Raw genomic sequence first — 16,934 nt, forward strand, 5'->3', positions numbered from 1 at the left:
TCCTGCTCACTCTAGTCCTGCTGTTAAATATGCTAGATTTCCTCATGTGAATTGTCATGGCTTACATATGTAAGATAGTGACTGCATTTGGTCCATGTTTCCAACACACAAAAAAATCCTGCTAACAGATTATACAGCAATGACTGAGGCCCCTCACCTGTCAAAGTTACTTTACAATGCTTTCTACTCACAGGAAATACAAATATTTTCAGTTCTTGCACCTATTCTGCAGATATCCAATCCAAGTTCCCCGGGAAGGTTGCTATGGTGACATGGATGGCCGCCCGGGATTGAGGAACTATGGGACGCTGGAATCAGAGGAGCTGTTTGATGTGTATTGTTATGTGGAGCATATTGATGGTAAAAAACAACAACTTGTGAATAGCTCCCTGTAAAAAAGGATGTAAATGTGATTCTACAGAGCAATAACGTATGTTTGTAAGTCTGTGACGTTGCAACAAAAATCATAAAGGACAAAATATTAAGGACACCTGCTCTTTCCATGACATAAACTGACCAGGTGAAAGCTATGATCCCTTATTGATATCGCTTGATAAATACACTTAAATCAGTGTAGATGAAGGGGAGGAGACAGGTTAAATAAGGATTTTTAAGCCTTGAGACAATTGAGACATGGATCGTGTATGTGTACCATTCTGAGGGTGAATGGACAAGACAAAAGATTTAAGTGCACTTGAATGGGGAATCGTAGTAGGTGCCAGGCACACCAGTTTGAGTGTGTTAAGAACTGCAATGCTGCTGGGTTTTCCATGCTCAACAGTTTCCCCTGTGCATCAAGAATGGTCCACCACCCAAAGGACATCCAGCTAACTTGTCACAACTGTGGGAATTATTGGAGTCAACATGGGCCAGCATCCCTGTGGAACATGTTCAACACCTTGTAGAGTCCATGCCCTGACAAATTGAGTCTGTTCTGAGGGCAAAAGGAGGGTGAAACTCAATATTAGGAAGGTGTTCCTAATGTTTGTACACTCAGTGTAGTCTATGTAAATTTGTCAATTCAGATGCTTTGTCGTTATATATTATCATGTGTTCTAAAGGCACTATATCAAATGACTGTGTTAGGTCTCCTTAAAGGGATAGTTCACCCAAATTACAAAATTACATATTGGTTTCCTTACCCTGCAAACAGTCTATGAACAAGGTATGACAGCAATCCATGCTTTGATTTAGTTTCCCTGGTACTGTTTCCACATGCTAACGTTTTAGCATTCAGCATTTGTGGCACCATTCAAGTCATGGGACCAATATCAGCATTTTTCACGCATCATGTTCAAATCATCTATAAATTACTTTGTGAGCCTCACAATTTTAGATACTTTCGGATTATTTGGACATGATGTGCGAAAAATGCTAATATCGGTCCCATTTCTTGAATGGGATTTGTGCCACAAATGCTAAAACGTTAGCATGTGGTAACAGTCCCAGAGAAACTAAACTAAAGCATGGATTGCTGTCATACCTTGACCATAGACTACTTACAGGGCAAGGAAACCCATATATAATTTTGTAATTTTGTTGAACTATCCCTTTAAGTTACAGGCATGGAGGGTTTTTAGCTAGTGGACAGAGTACACACTTTAGATGAGTCAGATCATTAGTATTTAAACAGCATACACTTTAGACATTGACAGTACTTTTCCTCCAAGGACAGTTACAATACCTTTTTTTTATGTGTAACATATTCAAAGTCAATTTCCCAACCAAGGTCTCATTCTCCCACGTGTTCAGCCTTTTGTGTTTTTCCAGATACTGCAGGGAAATGAAGGATCTAGGACAAGCGTCTGGAATCTAATTCCCATTAGGAGTCTAACACGTGACCCTTTTTGTGTAGGGGAGGTGTTCCATGGCTCTGCCCCTGAGCAGCTGTCATTGGACGAGGCTCGGGCTTACTGCGAGAAGGAAGGGGCAGAGCTGGCTACCACAGGGCAGCTGTACGTGGCGTGGAGCAAGGGTTTGGACAGCTGCAACCCTGGCTGGCTGTCTGACGGCAGTGTGCGGTACCCCATCATCATCCCTAGGGAGCGCTGTGGAGGGCCTCAGGCAGGGGTCAAGACCCTATATCGCTACAGCAACCAGACAGGCTTCCCTGAATCATCCAGCCGCCATGATGTTTACTGTTTCAGAGGTCTGAGTATTGTACTGGACTAATTCATTGTAATATAGATCATATAGGTTTTAGTATTGCCAGAGATTTGTCGGATTGCATGCTTCCGGCGATTCTGTTGTGATGTTATGCAGAGAATGTGTTTGTCATATGAATGGAGATACAACTATCTCCCTGAGTCTCCTGTCTAACCCCTGTTCTTCTCAGGTATTGGGAATTCTCACACTGATGCCCCCATGGACTACATGGCCACTGAGCCAGAGGACATCGAACAAGATACTGTCGTTCTTTTGGAGCCTGCTGAGGAGCTCCATCTGAGCCAGGATACCGAGCAAGTGGAGCGAGAGGCCCAGAGTGTCCTGGAATCCCTCCCCGTCTTCCAGTCGGCTCCTGCTCAGGAGGACCTGCAGGGGACTCCCCCTACTGCTGGGTCAAGCACAGAGGTTCCCCTCACCCATACAGCCTCTTCCCAGGACCTTCTCCAGCCCTTTGATGAGACTTCAGTTCCTGTAGAAGAAAACTACCACTCCCAGCATGCTACTTCACTACACAACACCTCCAGTGAGCCAGACTCCTTCCACAAAGAAGACTATCACTCCCAGCATTCTACTTCACTACCCAGCACCTCCAGTGAGCCAGAATCTCTCCACGAAAGAGACTATCACTCCCAGAATTCTAGTTCCATACCCAGCATCTCCAGTGAGTCAGACTCCCTCCACGAAAGAGACTATCACTCCCAGATTTCTAGTTCCATACCCAGTACCTCCAGTAAGCCAGACTCCCTCCACAAAGGAGACTATCACTCCCAGAATTCTAGTTCCATACCCAGTACCTCCAGTGAGCCAGACTCCCTCCACGAAGGAGACTATCACTCCCAGAATTCTAGTTCACTACCGAGCACCTCCAGTAAGCCAGACTCCCTCCATGAAGGAGACTATCACTCCCAGAATTCTAGTTCCATACCCAGCACCTCCAGTGAGCCAGACTCCCTCCACAAAGGAGACTATCACTCCCAGAATTCTAGTTCACTACCCAGCACCTCCAGTATGCCAGACTCCCTCCACGAAGGAGACTATCACTCCCAGAATTCTACTTCACTACCCAGCACCTCCAGTGAGCCAGACTCCCTCCACAAAGGAGACTATCACTCCCAGAATTCTACTTCACTACCCAGCACCTCCAGTGAGCCAGACTCCCTCCACGAAGGACACTATCCCTCCCTTCATTCTACTTCACTACCGAGCACCTCCAGTGAGCCAGACTCCCTCCACGAAGGAGACTATCACTCCCAGAATTCTACTTCACTACCCAGCACTTCCAGTGAGCCAGACTCCCTCCACGAAGGAGACTATCACTCCCTTCATTCTACTTCACTACCGAGCACCTCCAGTGAGCCAGACTCCCTCCACGAAGGAGACTATCACTCCCTTCATTCTACTTCACTACCGAGCATCTCCAGTGAGCCAGACTCCCTCCACGAAGGAGACTATCCCTCCCTTCATTCTACTTCACTACCGAGCACCTCCAGTGAGCCAGACTCCCTCCACGAAGGAGACTATCACTCCCAGAATTCTACTTCACTACCCAGCACCTCCAGTGAGCCAGACTCCCTCCACGAAGGAGACTATCACTCCCTTCATTCTACTTCACTACCGAGCATCTCCAGTGAGCCAGACTCCCTCCACGAAGGAGACTATCCCTCCCTTCATTCTACTTCACTACCCAGCACCTCTAGTGTGCTAGATTCTCTCCACGAAGGCAATTCCAGTCTCTACCAGCTAGTGCTGGAAACAACCCTAGAATTCCCAGAGCCGTCCTACGAGCCACACAGACATTACCAGCCGATGCCAGAGATGAACCCGGAGGAACCTGACTACCAACAGTCAGGATCTTCCAAGCACTTCCAGCCGATGCCAGAGACCAATCTCGAGTTGGATCAAGTGGAAGCCAACTACAGCACAACAGGAGGTAACCAGAGTCATCGGGAGAATACAAAAGAGACTACCACAATGGCCTTTGAACCCATAGAGAATGCTACCGAGGCACGTGGCCATGCCGCAGAGAGAAGACACAAAGAGGTGATCGTGGGAGAGCCTGAGGAGACATCCATCTCGACCGAGTCAACGGGAGAGCTTGATCCCCGCCCAGCATGGTCTACCCTCTCCCCCCACGCTAATGCAACCTCAGTGTGGTCACCCCTGGATGGATCTGGAGATGTGTCCCAAGGTATGGCCAATGTGGCAGCCAATTCCTAAAGTACTTAGGGCTATAGCTTTATGATACATACTCCTAACTCTATTTACTTTGTCATTGTAGAGCCGTGTAGAACTTGATAATGATGCAACAAAAATGTTTATTGTACTTTCTTTACAGAGATAGAACTAGGTGTCCACCAGGGAATCCATACAGACAGATCCCCCACCTCCTCCCCCACCTCCTCCTCCTCCTCCTTCACCACTCACATGTCTGCCTCCCCTGGAGCCACCAGCATCCCCAGTGAGGAGCAGACAGGAGTTACGCATTCAAGCAGCATCTTATCTGGACTGGATCATTCTGAGGAGATGGGACTGGATGTGTACTCCATAGTAGGCCATCCACAAATAATCTCGCAGGGAACTTCCTCCGCTAGGCCAGAAGGCAGCACCAGTCTAGATTTTGAGGGTATCGTCAATCCAGAGCGATTGGTACCTTCAGGAGAAGTGGAGCTGGCACCAGGGGAGTCTGATGAGGAGCACCTGGGGTCTGGAGAGGGCATAGCCACTACCGAGTCTCCAGGCCTCTCCACCACCTCCCAGCTGCCTGTCGAGTTTACCACTATGAGCTATCAAACAACGACCTTGTCCAGAATAGAGATGGATCCCATAACCACGGACCCTGAAGAAGACGGAAGTGGACATGAGCCAAGCACCGATGAACCATCCCTGGGAGAAAAAGTGACCACCTTCCCCCTTGAGTCGCAAACATCCAGCTGGGATCTGCACCGCACCACCTCTGCACCCCAAGAGTCTCAGGACAACCTTGAATACAGTGGGGAACCCCGTTCCACCTCTTCCCAGACAGATCTTCCAGACTCCTCAGAAGAACGTGATCTTTTTGGGTCAGACTCCTTGTCCACCTCAAGCACGGATCCCACAGCAGCCACCATATCCACATCCACCATGTACACCTCCACAAAGTGGGCCACACGGACCTGGAGCCCCACCACCTCCACGACACAAGGTCCCCCAGAAACATCTGAGCCGGAGAAGGTGACGGCTTTTATGCCGCCCGTGGATCAGGGCCGGTTGGATCTGGAATTTGGCCTCACCCAGCCACCCACCCTGCTCATGTTGCCCAATGAGAGGGCTGCCGTTGGCAGTGCCAGGAAGATTTCAGGTAACACTAGAGCCACCCTAACCAGCCTAACCGCCCTCCTCTTGCTACTCGGCACCGTGATGCACTAAACCCTGGCCACTCCCACCCCAAGCTGCCTTGCTCTACTTTCTGCAAACCACCAGCCTCCCAACGGCTCCTCTTCGTCTGTCTCACTGTTTGTCTCAGCAGCCCACTCACCCTCCTTCCCTTCCCTCCCAGATAAAGAGCACCCTGCTTCTCGTCATTGACAGATATATGGGACAACTCCCTTTTACCATTTGTCAAACAAACCAGTCTTGCTGTGCATCATGTTTTTTTTTTTCACTCAAAGATTGACTTCTGTGAAGTACTGTATTGCCCGGACACACCATTTCTGTGAAAGAGAATTGCAATGCTTGTTTGTCTCCTCCTATTCTTCCTGCAAGACTGATGTCCGACTTCACCGTCTTGAATGTTTCAGCATTCAGACAGTCAATTTCCTCTTACCAGGGGCCCATATTAATTTGAGCACAATTCCAAATGAAAAAAAAAAACTGTGTTATTCAACCGGACAAACATTTGTCCTTGCATTGTAAACGCCACAAACCCCCCCCCCCCCCCCCCCCCCCCCTCAATGTAACAGCACTGATTCCCAAATGCAACACCACTGACATTTTATTGGTAAAGATTACAGATATTATTGATTTAATAGAGGGATAGCATCCCGATTACAAAACATCAGCACCTTTTTTAAACTTACTCAGCAGCTATTGAGTTAGTCTATAGTAGATTGTATAGCACAGAATGTCACTTTTATAACCACAGTAACGGAATGTTTCTTTTAGATATCTAAATTACATCTATCAGAATATTTGTAATGTTAATTGAGGTACAAATGTCTGTAATGCCATCAATCTCCCAGTGTAACATACCATTTGAAGAATGACAATGACCTAGATGGCAGTCTGATCATAGTTTTTTTCCTGAAAATGTTAACCATTTGTAATGAGTAAGAGTTGCTTAATGGAAAAGGGAAACTATTGAGGCTGGTTCATTGTTTGACGCTAAAGTGACATCAGTGTGACATGATTAGATCCATGCCATCTAATCTAAAATGGGTCTTTGCAGATTGTCATTGTATAGATGGAGAGTCAGAATCAGCATCTCACAAGCACAGCTAACAGCATTGGTTGTTCTTTAAACATGTGTGCTTTCTCCTCTAAGGAATTAACTCATACAGGATGGCACAATTCATAAAACCATTAAACCAACAGACCATAAACCAGCCCGTTGGATAACTTGAACTGAATTGTATAAAATGCTACATTCGCTGTCTCATTTTAGTAAATGTGCTTTTACACAGAGACGTAACCATTAAAGGTGAAAATCGAAATTAGAGGACATGACCTTTAATTTTTGGTTTAGTCACTGGTGCTTTACTTTCCTGACAGATTAGGTAGAAGTTGCCCTAACCACTGACACAGCATCTTGTATTTTTTCATCCGCCCGATGGTTAAAATCAGGGGTTGGGTAATCTGATCCTACAACTGTAGTTAAGGACAATTTCTACCTCAAGCTTTCGCGACACAGGTGAAGCCAGATACATTGCCTTCGGAAAGAATTCAGACCCCTTGACATTTTCCACATTTTGCTAGGTTAAAGCCTTCTTCTAAAATGTGTTAAATAGTTTTTTTCCCTAATCAATCGACACACATTACCCCATAATGACAAAGCAAAAACACGATTTATAAACATTTTAAAACTGAAATATTAAATGTATTATTATTCAGACCCTTTACTCAGTACTTTGTTGAAGCACCTTTGGCAGTGATTACAGTCTCAATACTTTTTGGGTATGATGCCACAAGCTTGGCACACCTGTATTTGGGGAGTTTCTCCCATTATTCTCTGCAGATCCTCTCAAGCGCTGTCAGCTTGGATGGGAAGTGTTGCTGTACAGTTAGTTATTTTCAGGTCTCTCCAGAGATGTTCGATCGGGTTCAAAACCGGGCTCTGGCTGGGCCTCTCAAGGACATTCAGAGACTTGTCCTGAAGACACTCATGCGTTGTCTTGGCTGTGTGCTTAGGGTCATTGTCCTGTTGGAAGGTGAACCTTCGCTCCAGTCTGAAGTCCTGAGCGCTCTGGAGCAGGTTTTCATCAAGAAACTCTCTATACTTTGCTCCATTCATCTTTGCCTCGATCCTGACTAGTCTCCCAGTCCCTGCTGCTGAAAAACATCCCCACAGCATGATGCTGCCACCACCATGCTTCACCATAGGGATGGTGCCAGGTTTCCTCCAGAAGTGATGCTTGACATTCAGACCAAAGAGTTCAATCTTGGTTTCATTAGACCAGAGAATCTTGTTTCTCATGGTCTGAGAGTCTTTAGGTGCCTTTTGGCAAACTCCAAGTGGGCTGTCAATTGCCTTTCACTGAGGAGTGGCTTCCGTCTTGCCACTCTACCATGAAGGTCTGATTGGTGGAGTGCTGCAGAGATGGTTGTCCTTCTGGAAGATTTTCCTATCTCCACAGAGGAACTCTGGAGCTCTGTCAGAGTGACCATCGGGTTCTTGGTCAACTCCCTGACCAAGGCCCTTCTCCCCAATTGCTCATTTTGGCCGGGCAGCCAGCTCTAGGAAGAGTCTTGGTGGTTCCAAACTTCTTCCATGTTATTGGGGACCTTCAATGCTGCAGACATTTTTTGGTACCCTTCCCCAGATCGGTGTTTCAACACAATCCTGTCTCGGAGCTCTACGGACAATTCCTTCCACCCCCTGGCTTGGTTTTTGCTCTGACATGCACTGTCAATTGTGGGACCTTACATAGACAGGTGCGTGCCTTTCCAAATCATATCCAATCAATTGAATTTACCACAGGTGGACTCCAATCAAGTTGTAGAAACATCTCAAGGATGATCAATGGAAACAGGATGCAATTTCAAGTCTCATAGCAAAGGGTCTGAATACTTAAGTAAATAAGGTATTTCTAAAAACCAGTTTTCGCTTTGTCATTATGGAGTATTGTGTGTAGATTGCTGAGGATAATTTTTTTAATCAATTTTAGAATAAGGCTGTAAAGTAACAAAATATGGAAAAAGTCAAGGGGTCTGAAGGCACTGTACAGGCCTTGTGAGTGTTGTATCAACTCATTATGGGAAGTTTGGTGCCACCTACTGGCTGATTGCATGTTAAGCAGAATCAAATCAAATTTCATTTGTCACATTCACATATTTAGCAGATGTTATTGCGGGTGTAGCGAAATGCTTGTGTTCCTAGTTCCAACAGTGCAGTAGTATCTAACAGTGCAGTAGTATCTAAAAACAATTCACAACAATACACAGAAATGTAAAAGTTAAAGAATGGAATTAAGAAATATATAAGTATTATGTCGAAGTGGCGTTGACTAAAATACAGTATAACAGAATACAGTATATACATATGAGATGAGTTAAGCAGTATGTAAACATAATTTTTTAAGTGAATAGTGTTCCATTATTACAATGGCCAGTGATTCCATGTCTATGTATATAGGGCAGCAGCCTCTAAGGTGCAGGGTTGAGTTACCGGGTGGAAGCCGGCTAGTGATGGCTATTTAACAGTCTGATATAAGCTGTTTTTCAGTCTCTCGGTCCCAGGTTTGATGCACCTGTACTGACCTCGCCTTCTGGATGATAACAGAGTGAACAGGCCGTGGCTCAGGTGGTGGATGTCCTTGATGATCTTTTTGGCCTTCCTGTGGCATCGGGTGCTGTAAGTGTCCTGGAGGGCAGGTAGTTTGCTCCCAGTGATGCGTTGTGCAGAACGCACCACCCTCTGGAGAGCCCTGCGGTTGCGGGCGGTGCAATTGCCGTACCAGGCGGTGATACAGCCCGACAGAATGCTGTCAATTGTGCATCTGTAAAAGTTTGTGAGGGTTTTAGGGGCCAAGACAAATTTCTTCAACCTCCTGAGGTTGAAGAGGCGCTGTTACGCCTTCTTCACCACACTGTGTGGGTGGACCATTTCAGATCGTCATTGATTTGTACGCCGAGGAACTTGAAGTTTTCCACCTTTTCCTTCTGTTGTTTCCTGGAGTACACGATCAGCTCCTTTGTTTTGTTGATGTTGAGTGAGAGGTTATTTTCCTGGCACCACTCTCCCAAGACCCTCACCTCCTCCCTGTAGGCTGCCTCGTCAGGCCTACTACTGTTGTGTCGTCTGCAAACTTGATGATTGAGTTGGAGGCGTGCGTGGTCACGCAGTCATGGGTAAACGGAGTACAGGAGGGGGCTGAGCACACACCCTTGTGGGGCCCCTGTGTTGAGGATCAGCGAAGTGGAAGTGTTGTTTCCTCCTTCACCACCTGGGGGCAGTCCGTCAGGAAGTCCAGGACCCAGTTCCACAGGGCGGGGTTCAGACCCAGGGTCCCGAGCTTAATGATGAGCTTCGAGGGTACTAAAGGAAAGGAGAACAGGGAGGTATTCTTGTCTGATACATGTGTGCGCTCCATCCAGTCTGACACAAGAGGCGAAGTGATACTTTCGGTTAGATTATATTTGGTGTTCTTATATTTTCATACCAAATGGTCTGAAGTCTCATTCTCTCACTTCTGGTTCCAGCCCAGGTTACATTTACAGTAGATTGCAGAAATACCACTATAAGGTATGAGGCATCCATAATGTGTCTTAGTTCATTTTGACAATTGTCAGCAAACTTAACACCGTACTTTCGTAATATGTTCCGGACCAAAATATAACTACATCTACACAGAGATACATGCAAAAGTATAACCAATGGAAAACATCATGACAGGTTCATTGTAGGCAATCAATTGCAGATAAAGACAGTACTACAAATTCCCTTGCCCTCTATATCACATCACCATCACTGCATTCCTAATTAGTACAACACTGAAATCAGCATAATTGTAGATGTGATAGAAATGACTCATCCTCACCAGAAGAGGGCGAAATTACCCTGAGGGTTAACAAGTACTTGACCTGGAGAATAGTGTGGGAATCATTCAAGGTTACAGGGATATCTTCAGCGAACATGACAAGGACTGTGGTCAAACTGAGTTAATGGATTCGGGCAGGAGATAAAGCACCTTATTCGGCAGCCTTACAGACCTTCACCAACCTTGCTTTTTCTTTACATAATCTCTAAACTCCTCTGTCTTCAACTCTTTTCATCATCATATTCATATTTTAACCAACTTTGTTTTCTTTCTCCTCTTGGCTGCTGCTGCCGCCACTGCCTTCTACACACTAGGCTATAATTGTATGACATTATCATTCTATTGTTTGTACAACAGTACAACTTTATTATTTACTAGTAGTATTACTACATTACTAGACACACTGCATACGGTTATCAGAGCTGTCAGGACTGGCCTCTTGCTGTGTTTCAGATGCCTGTCTGGAGGACCCCTGTGCCAACGGCGGCACCTGCGTTGAGATGGGCGGGAGCACCAAATGCCTCTGTTTGCCCAGCTATGGTGGTGACCTCTGTCAGACAGGTGAGCTCCTCGTTCGGCTGTTACAGTATCTCCGTAATTGTAAGAGTGCTATCAAGCAGTGTTGTAATCCCCCAGTAATGCATTACCACATTCAGTAAAAAATACTTTGGGGTTTGTATGTACTGAAGCAGAATAAGTCGGCCACGTTCCAGTCATCTTCACAATAAAAGAAGTTAAAGGAAGTGAGAGGTCCTTCATTGTTTTGTTATTATAAGGTAAGACAGTTGTGCTAGTCTAGTTTTGTAGAACTAGTCTATTAATAACTAACTCAAAATCAATCAAATGGAAATATTACACACTGTGGCTTTAGGAGCCTGTCAAACTCAAAGACTCACCTTGTTCAAAGAGGACGAAACCTTGCTTTTGGAACAATTGTCCCCTTCAGTTCTGTCTGATGCAGGCTGTTCTCTGAGACCTGCTTGCTATGCCACTGTGTTCCTGTCACACAGATTTAGGGATGAGAAAATAGAAATGGAAAGAAGGTGAGATGAGAAGTGTTCTTTAGATGGATGAACCTCATGGATCCATCTGCTCCGTGAATCAGGGAAAATGTAAGGCAAGGATTCAATCAAAGGCCATTTTCCTGACATTCGTGGAGATCACATTTATGTCAACACCTTGAATGTCGGCTCAAGCTTAAACAACTTCCTTCAAAAGTCAGGTGCGTTGCACTTGTCGACAATGCGTCTTCGATTGAATCCCAGCCAAGGTCTTTAAGGTAGTTTCGTTCGGATCGCCTCATTGTTTTTCAAAACCAACCCTTCTCTTTCTTTCTTGTTCAATGGTCAGAAAAGCTCAACAAATCTTACCCTTTCCCTCTTAATCATTCAAATGAATGAATAAAATCTCTCCCTCCCTTCTGTTCTGTCTCTTAGATCTGGAGCAGTGTGAGGTGGGCTGGCAGAAGTTCCACGGGAACTGCTACAAGCACTTCAACCAGCGGATGAGCTGGGAGGTGGCGGAACAGCACTGTCGCATGGTGGGGGGCCACCTGGCATCAATCATGACACCTGAAGAGAAGGACTTCATTAACAGTACGCTGGGAGTAGTGACAGAAAGCCACCGAACTTCATACACCACCTTTCCTCTTTCATTGATAGGCTACTTCATTTGTTAGCATAGTGTACCAGTTCACTGCACATTGATACATCGGAAAGACAACAGCTAGCTCTCAAGGTTTTATGTGTGCTGTTTATTAGCATAGGAAGGACAAATGTCATGCCATTGACCCTGCTGGGCAGAAGTGCTACATGCTAATGGTAATCTGAGTGAGGTAGTTCACCAAAATTACAAAATAAGTTAGATGCACACTTACCTTTAACCAGAGTGACAAATTGTACTCAGCCACTGTCACCAACTGCTGACATTAGCCAAAAAACAATTGAAGTGCTGCGGACAGCTTCAGCATGTTCTAAACTATGTGGCCATATTACCTCCAGTTAACTTCAAACCAAGTAATTTGGCAATACAAACCCTGGCAGGGTTGTTGATATTAGCAGTGGAAGCACAAAGACAAAGACCTACGGTATAACTTGTTAGAGAAGCCATACTGCTTGAAAAGAAAAGAAAATGTATTATTCTATCCGCAGATAACTTTAAGGAGTATCAGTGGACTGGACTGAACGACAAAACCATTGAGGGGGATTTCCACTGGTCCGATGGCAACCCATTGGTGAGTCCAGACAGATTAGTTTGACAGAGAAAAAGTACTGGGTCAAAACCTGTCCACAGGATGACGTGCAGCTACAAAGACTAAAGGAAACACAAGACGTTAGCTCCCATGCTTATAAACTACTACAGCTCTGTGTCTCTCACCTTGTCTTCCCAGCTCTATGAGAATTGGTACAGGGGCCAGCCTGACAGTTACTTCCTGTCTGGAGAGGACTGTGTGGTGATGGTATGGCATGATTCTGGGCGCTGGAGCGATGTGCCCTGCAACTACCACCTGGCCTACACCTGCAAGAAAGGCACCTGTGAGTAATGGACATGATGTTACTACAAACAAGCACCAATCGACCAGTTCCTTTACATACTGTACCTGTAACTACCTCGATGCAATAGATTACATTGATGTAACTTAGAGGTCTGTAGAAGTAGTCGTAGATGTTTAATGCACACATTCAATACAGTCCCAAACTATTGTCCTGCCCAAAACTGTATTGAATGTGTACATCGGACAAATAATCTTTCAACTTTTCATTAATTTATTTTCGATTTAAAATACATTATCACCTACAGTCTTCTTAACTCCTCCCACAGCTTCATGTGGTCCTCCCCCCAAAGTCCGGAACGCATCCGCGTTTGGCAGAATTCGCCAGAGGTACGAGACAGACGCCGTTGTGCGCTACTACTGTGCCCAGGGCTTCCAGCAGAGACGAAACCCTTTGGTCGTGTGCCTGCCGGGTGGCAAGTGGGGGGACCCCCAGATCCTCTGCATCCCTGGTATGAAAAGTTCTATGACCCACCCACTTATCTCTCATTTGTGACCATGTTCCATTACAGTTTTGATATTGCTAAATATGACTCAAGAACAGTTATTGAGATGCAGTTCATCTCTCGTACAGACTGTCAGCAAGAATGAAGATCTGAAGAATCATGATTTAGTACATGAGTGTCACTGATTCTTCCGATGAATTAAGGAGATGCTTAAGAGTGGAGACGGGGATTTTAACCGAAACGTTAGTTGTTGTTCCGTAGTGGGGAGTTGCTGAATCTACTTTAGCTCTGGAAGATAAGATCTGTCATTGGGATTCAATCAAATTTGCATTGTCGACAAGCACACTGCACTTGAAAGGTAGTTTACACTTGAGCCAACATTCGCAGCGTTTACTGTGAATGCAGTCTACACGACTGTCAGGAAATTGCCTGTAGAAGCCGCAATGTTGACAGTGTTGTGCCCTTGTCGAAATGTGCCTTTCATTGAGTCCCGTCCTAAGTCAAGGCAATGCCATAGCAGCAGGCAAAGCCAACCCAGAAGACTAGTGTCTAAATCAGAGGGTGTTCTCACTCCGAAGATGGTGTGGGAGGAACAAGATAGATGTATGAAAGTTGTGAACAAATGACACTACATCTTTATCCAACAGATTTGTCAGAAGTCTTTATTTTCAACTTTGTGCTGGGGGTTTCCTTTCAGGGGCAGGAAGCACAGCACAGACAGTAGGAGCAACATCACTAACCACAGGAAGCCAGGAGCTGGCTGAAGAGGAATCACAAACAACAAAGGAAACACCTCAATACAGGGACATCAAGTGGAACTTTTAAATTTCATACCATGTCCCAGTACACTTCAAGAGTTTCCTTTCCTCATTGACCAGAGATCTGAAATGGCTTAACAGGTAAAGGCAATAGGGTGATCTTGAAGGAAAGGAGACAAGGAAAGAGTACTGGGACACAGGGTCAGTCAAGCATAACCTCTTACATTCCTACTGTCCTCCCCAAAGCACATCGATCTGAATCTGTTGTTGGGATAGCCTGGGCTTGAAGGTCTCTTGTAGCCCTAGATAGGATGCAATTAATTGCAATGGTGTCCTAGAACGCTTTAATACAGAACCCAGAACATATTCTGTGAAAATCCTATCACTGAGGCATATCTATAATCAGTAACTCCTTGTCCGTTCATCCAGATTGTATAATGTGTGGATCTGTAAATAAACTTTTCTCCAAACCGGCACATAAGCCCAGGTGTGGTAGACAGACAGTGGTAGGATATGCAGTAGCTCGTCTTGAGCACTGTCTATCACAGGTGAGTCTGGTGCCGGTTTGGTTCAGACGGTTTCTTTAAAAATCCACACATTGGACAATCCAGAAGGATGGACAAGGAGGTATGGATTGTAGATGTGAATTCAGTAAAAGGATTATTGGAAACAGGTAAACTGATGGACATTTCGCCAGATATGTTCCGGGCTCCACATTGTAGCTATCTAGGATGTCATTGCATTCAATGTGCGGGGTCATCTGTAAGCCCAGGTCTCTTGTTGGTTTTTTAACAGGCCTCAGCACACTAATGGTGTTCAGTGATCTCATCTCCACAATTTATCATGTCAGTTCTCAATCATTGTTTATTGACTATTATTGGCAAATCAACTTTATAAATCCACCCATAACATTTTCAACAACAGCTGGTCTGTTTGCAATTCCATTAATATTCTATCAGCTAAGGACTACCTGGGGTCTGTTCAGGAGGGTGTAAACGTTACAGAACGTTCAGATAAAAATGTATTGTGTAGAATAGATATGATTGCCCAGCCTGGCCTCAGAGCCGTACAAAATATAATTGTGTAGTTCTGAGCACCTCCAAGAGGTATGATCCCTACAGTTTAGCAATCCAAAGGTTGCGTGTTCGAGTCGCGTCGGGGATATCTGTAGCATTTTAGCTAACCTTTCCCCTAACCCTTATTCTAAAGTTAACCCAATACACCTGCTATGTAAATTCACCTAACCTTTGTCTTTTTAGTTCTCCTAACCTTTGTAGTTAGTTCCTGTAACTCCCAACTTAAATTGTCCCTGTAATTGTCCTTTGTTGTTACAGTGCAACAAGCAACGTGGTCTCAGACAAAGACTTGCAATACTATATGTCCTCCAAGACGTATGATACTGTACATCCTCTAATTCGCATGATATTGTACAATCACTATTTTATTCATAATGAAATGTAATGTATCATCCTGAATTGAGTGTCACAGATTTACGTACAGATTCATACCAATTGCCCTGACACCAGGTTGGATTGCCTGTAGACTCGGGACTTGGGAACAACTGTAGTTCTATTAGTAATATTTCTACCTGCAATGATTTGAACTTTTCATCTTATTGAGTACACTGCAGGACAGGTGAGTCATTATAGGGATGTCCGGTTGAGTATTGACTCTGTGGTCCAACTTAACCTGTCCCGCATCACTACCCCTATGTCCTTTATGAGTCCCCTTCATAAAACAAAAAGGACTGCATAGGTGTACGAAATATGATGGAAACTCCACCAAGCCTACCAGAGGGCTAGGTGTGGCTATTACCACATTGCTGATACCAATACAAATATTTCAGATGCACGAGGTGACTTAACAAAGTCTTCGGAATGGAAAGAATGGTTGGTTTGGAATTGGGGCAGAAAATCCCTGCAATCTTAGGAACCCACATCAATTCTTGAACTCAGCATTATTTCCACCTCAACCATCTCACAACCTTACACCTTCTTGGACTTTTGTCATCAACAGACTTCATATGAAAAGTGGTGCTAACTCCCGTGCGTATGATACCTGCATGAAGTACGTTAAAACATTTTCATCCTTAAGAATCAAAATGGCAGGTTTGTGCAGCAGGATGTTAGAAAAAAAACAACTACAAACAAGCTTGTTTATAATGTCAATTCCATTATCGAAGTAGAATTTACATTTCTCACAGTGGTCGTAATTCATTTAGGGTGAAAAAGGCTAGAGTGAGTGAGTAGCATGCACAAGATTTGACCATGGTGATGATGCCATTACTGTACTTATCAATGATATTAATTTTGTCTCAAAGTATGTTTTAATTACTGTCCACTCTTCCCTGTGATAGATGCCCTACATTTTACTGACACAGTTCTATGAAAAGCTTTATGTTGTAATAAAGTTTTTTTTTAGAATAAAGCAAGGATTTAATGAGTATTAACCACACAGCCATTATCGGAAATTGTATTTGTTTGTTCTTTATTTGCTTCGTTTTTTATACGCATCTTTTACGGTAATACTGTTCCTTCCTAAACCAACTAAAATAAAATTGGAATGTTTCTGTAACTTTTTGTGTGCCTATTTAGTTGGTGTGGAGGATCAACAATTGAGATGGAGTCAGAGGTCCAGGTACACATTTTTTTATTTTTTATTTAACAGTCCAGGTGATGATGAAGTCTGTATCTAGAGGTTGTATTTACAACAAAAAAAAAACTAAAATGGGTCAAAATACCCTTAAACTCATGCATCTACATACTGTACATGGCACTGGCAG

At 44.5% G+C, this 16,934-nt stretch overlaps 1 protein-coding gene across 2 annotated transcripts in view; it reads left to right on the top strand.

The window, feature by feature from the left end:
• Window positions 1–16,726, top strand: part of LOC115173643 (brevican core protein) — a 30,346-nt gene extending 13,620 nt beyond the window's left edge. For both annotated transcript variants that reach the window (XM_029731938.1, XM_029731939.1), the window contains exons 5-14: window positions 233–360; window positions 1,856–2,149; window positions 2,336–4,354; window positions 4,502–5,503; window positions 10,851–10,958; window positions 11,834–11,992; window positions 12,548–12,630; window positions 12,787–12,931; window positions 13,218–13,400; window positions 14,092–16,726. In XM_029731938.1, coding sequence (XP_029587798.1) covers window positions 233–360; window positions 1,856–2,149; window positions 2,336–4,354; window positions 4,502–5,503; window positions 10,851–10,958; window positions 11,834–11,992; window positions 12,548–12,630; window positions 12,787–12,931; window positions 13,218–13,400; window positions 14,092–14,219 — 4,249 coding nt within the window. In that variant the 3' untranslated portion in view covers window positions 14,220–16,726. The remainder of the gene's footprint in view (window positions 1–232; window positions 361–1,855; window positions 2,150–2,335; window positions 4,355–4,501; window positions 5,504–10,850; window positions 10,959–11,833; window positions 11,993–12,547; window positions 12,631–12,786; window positions 12,932–13,217; window positions 13,401–14,091) is intronic.
• The last annotated feature ends 208 nt before the right edge of the window (window positions 16,727–16,934 follow it).

Source organism: Salmo trutta, chromosome 34 (assembly GCF_901001165.1).
Source record: "Salmo trutta chromosome 34, fSalTru1.1, whole genome shotgun sequence".
NCBI classification, from domain to species: Eukaryota; Metazoa; Chordata; class Actinopteri; order Salmoniformes; family Salmonidae; genus Salmo; species Salmo trutta.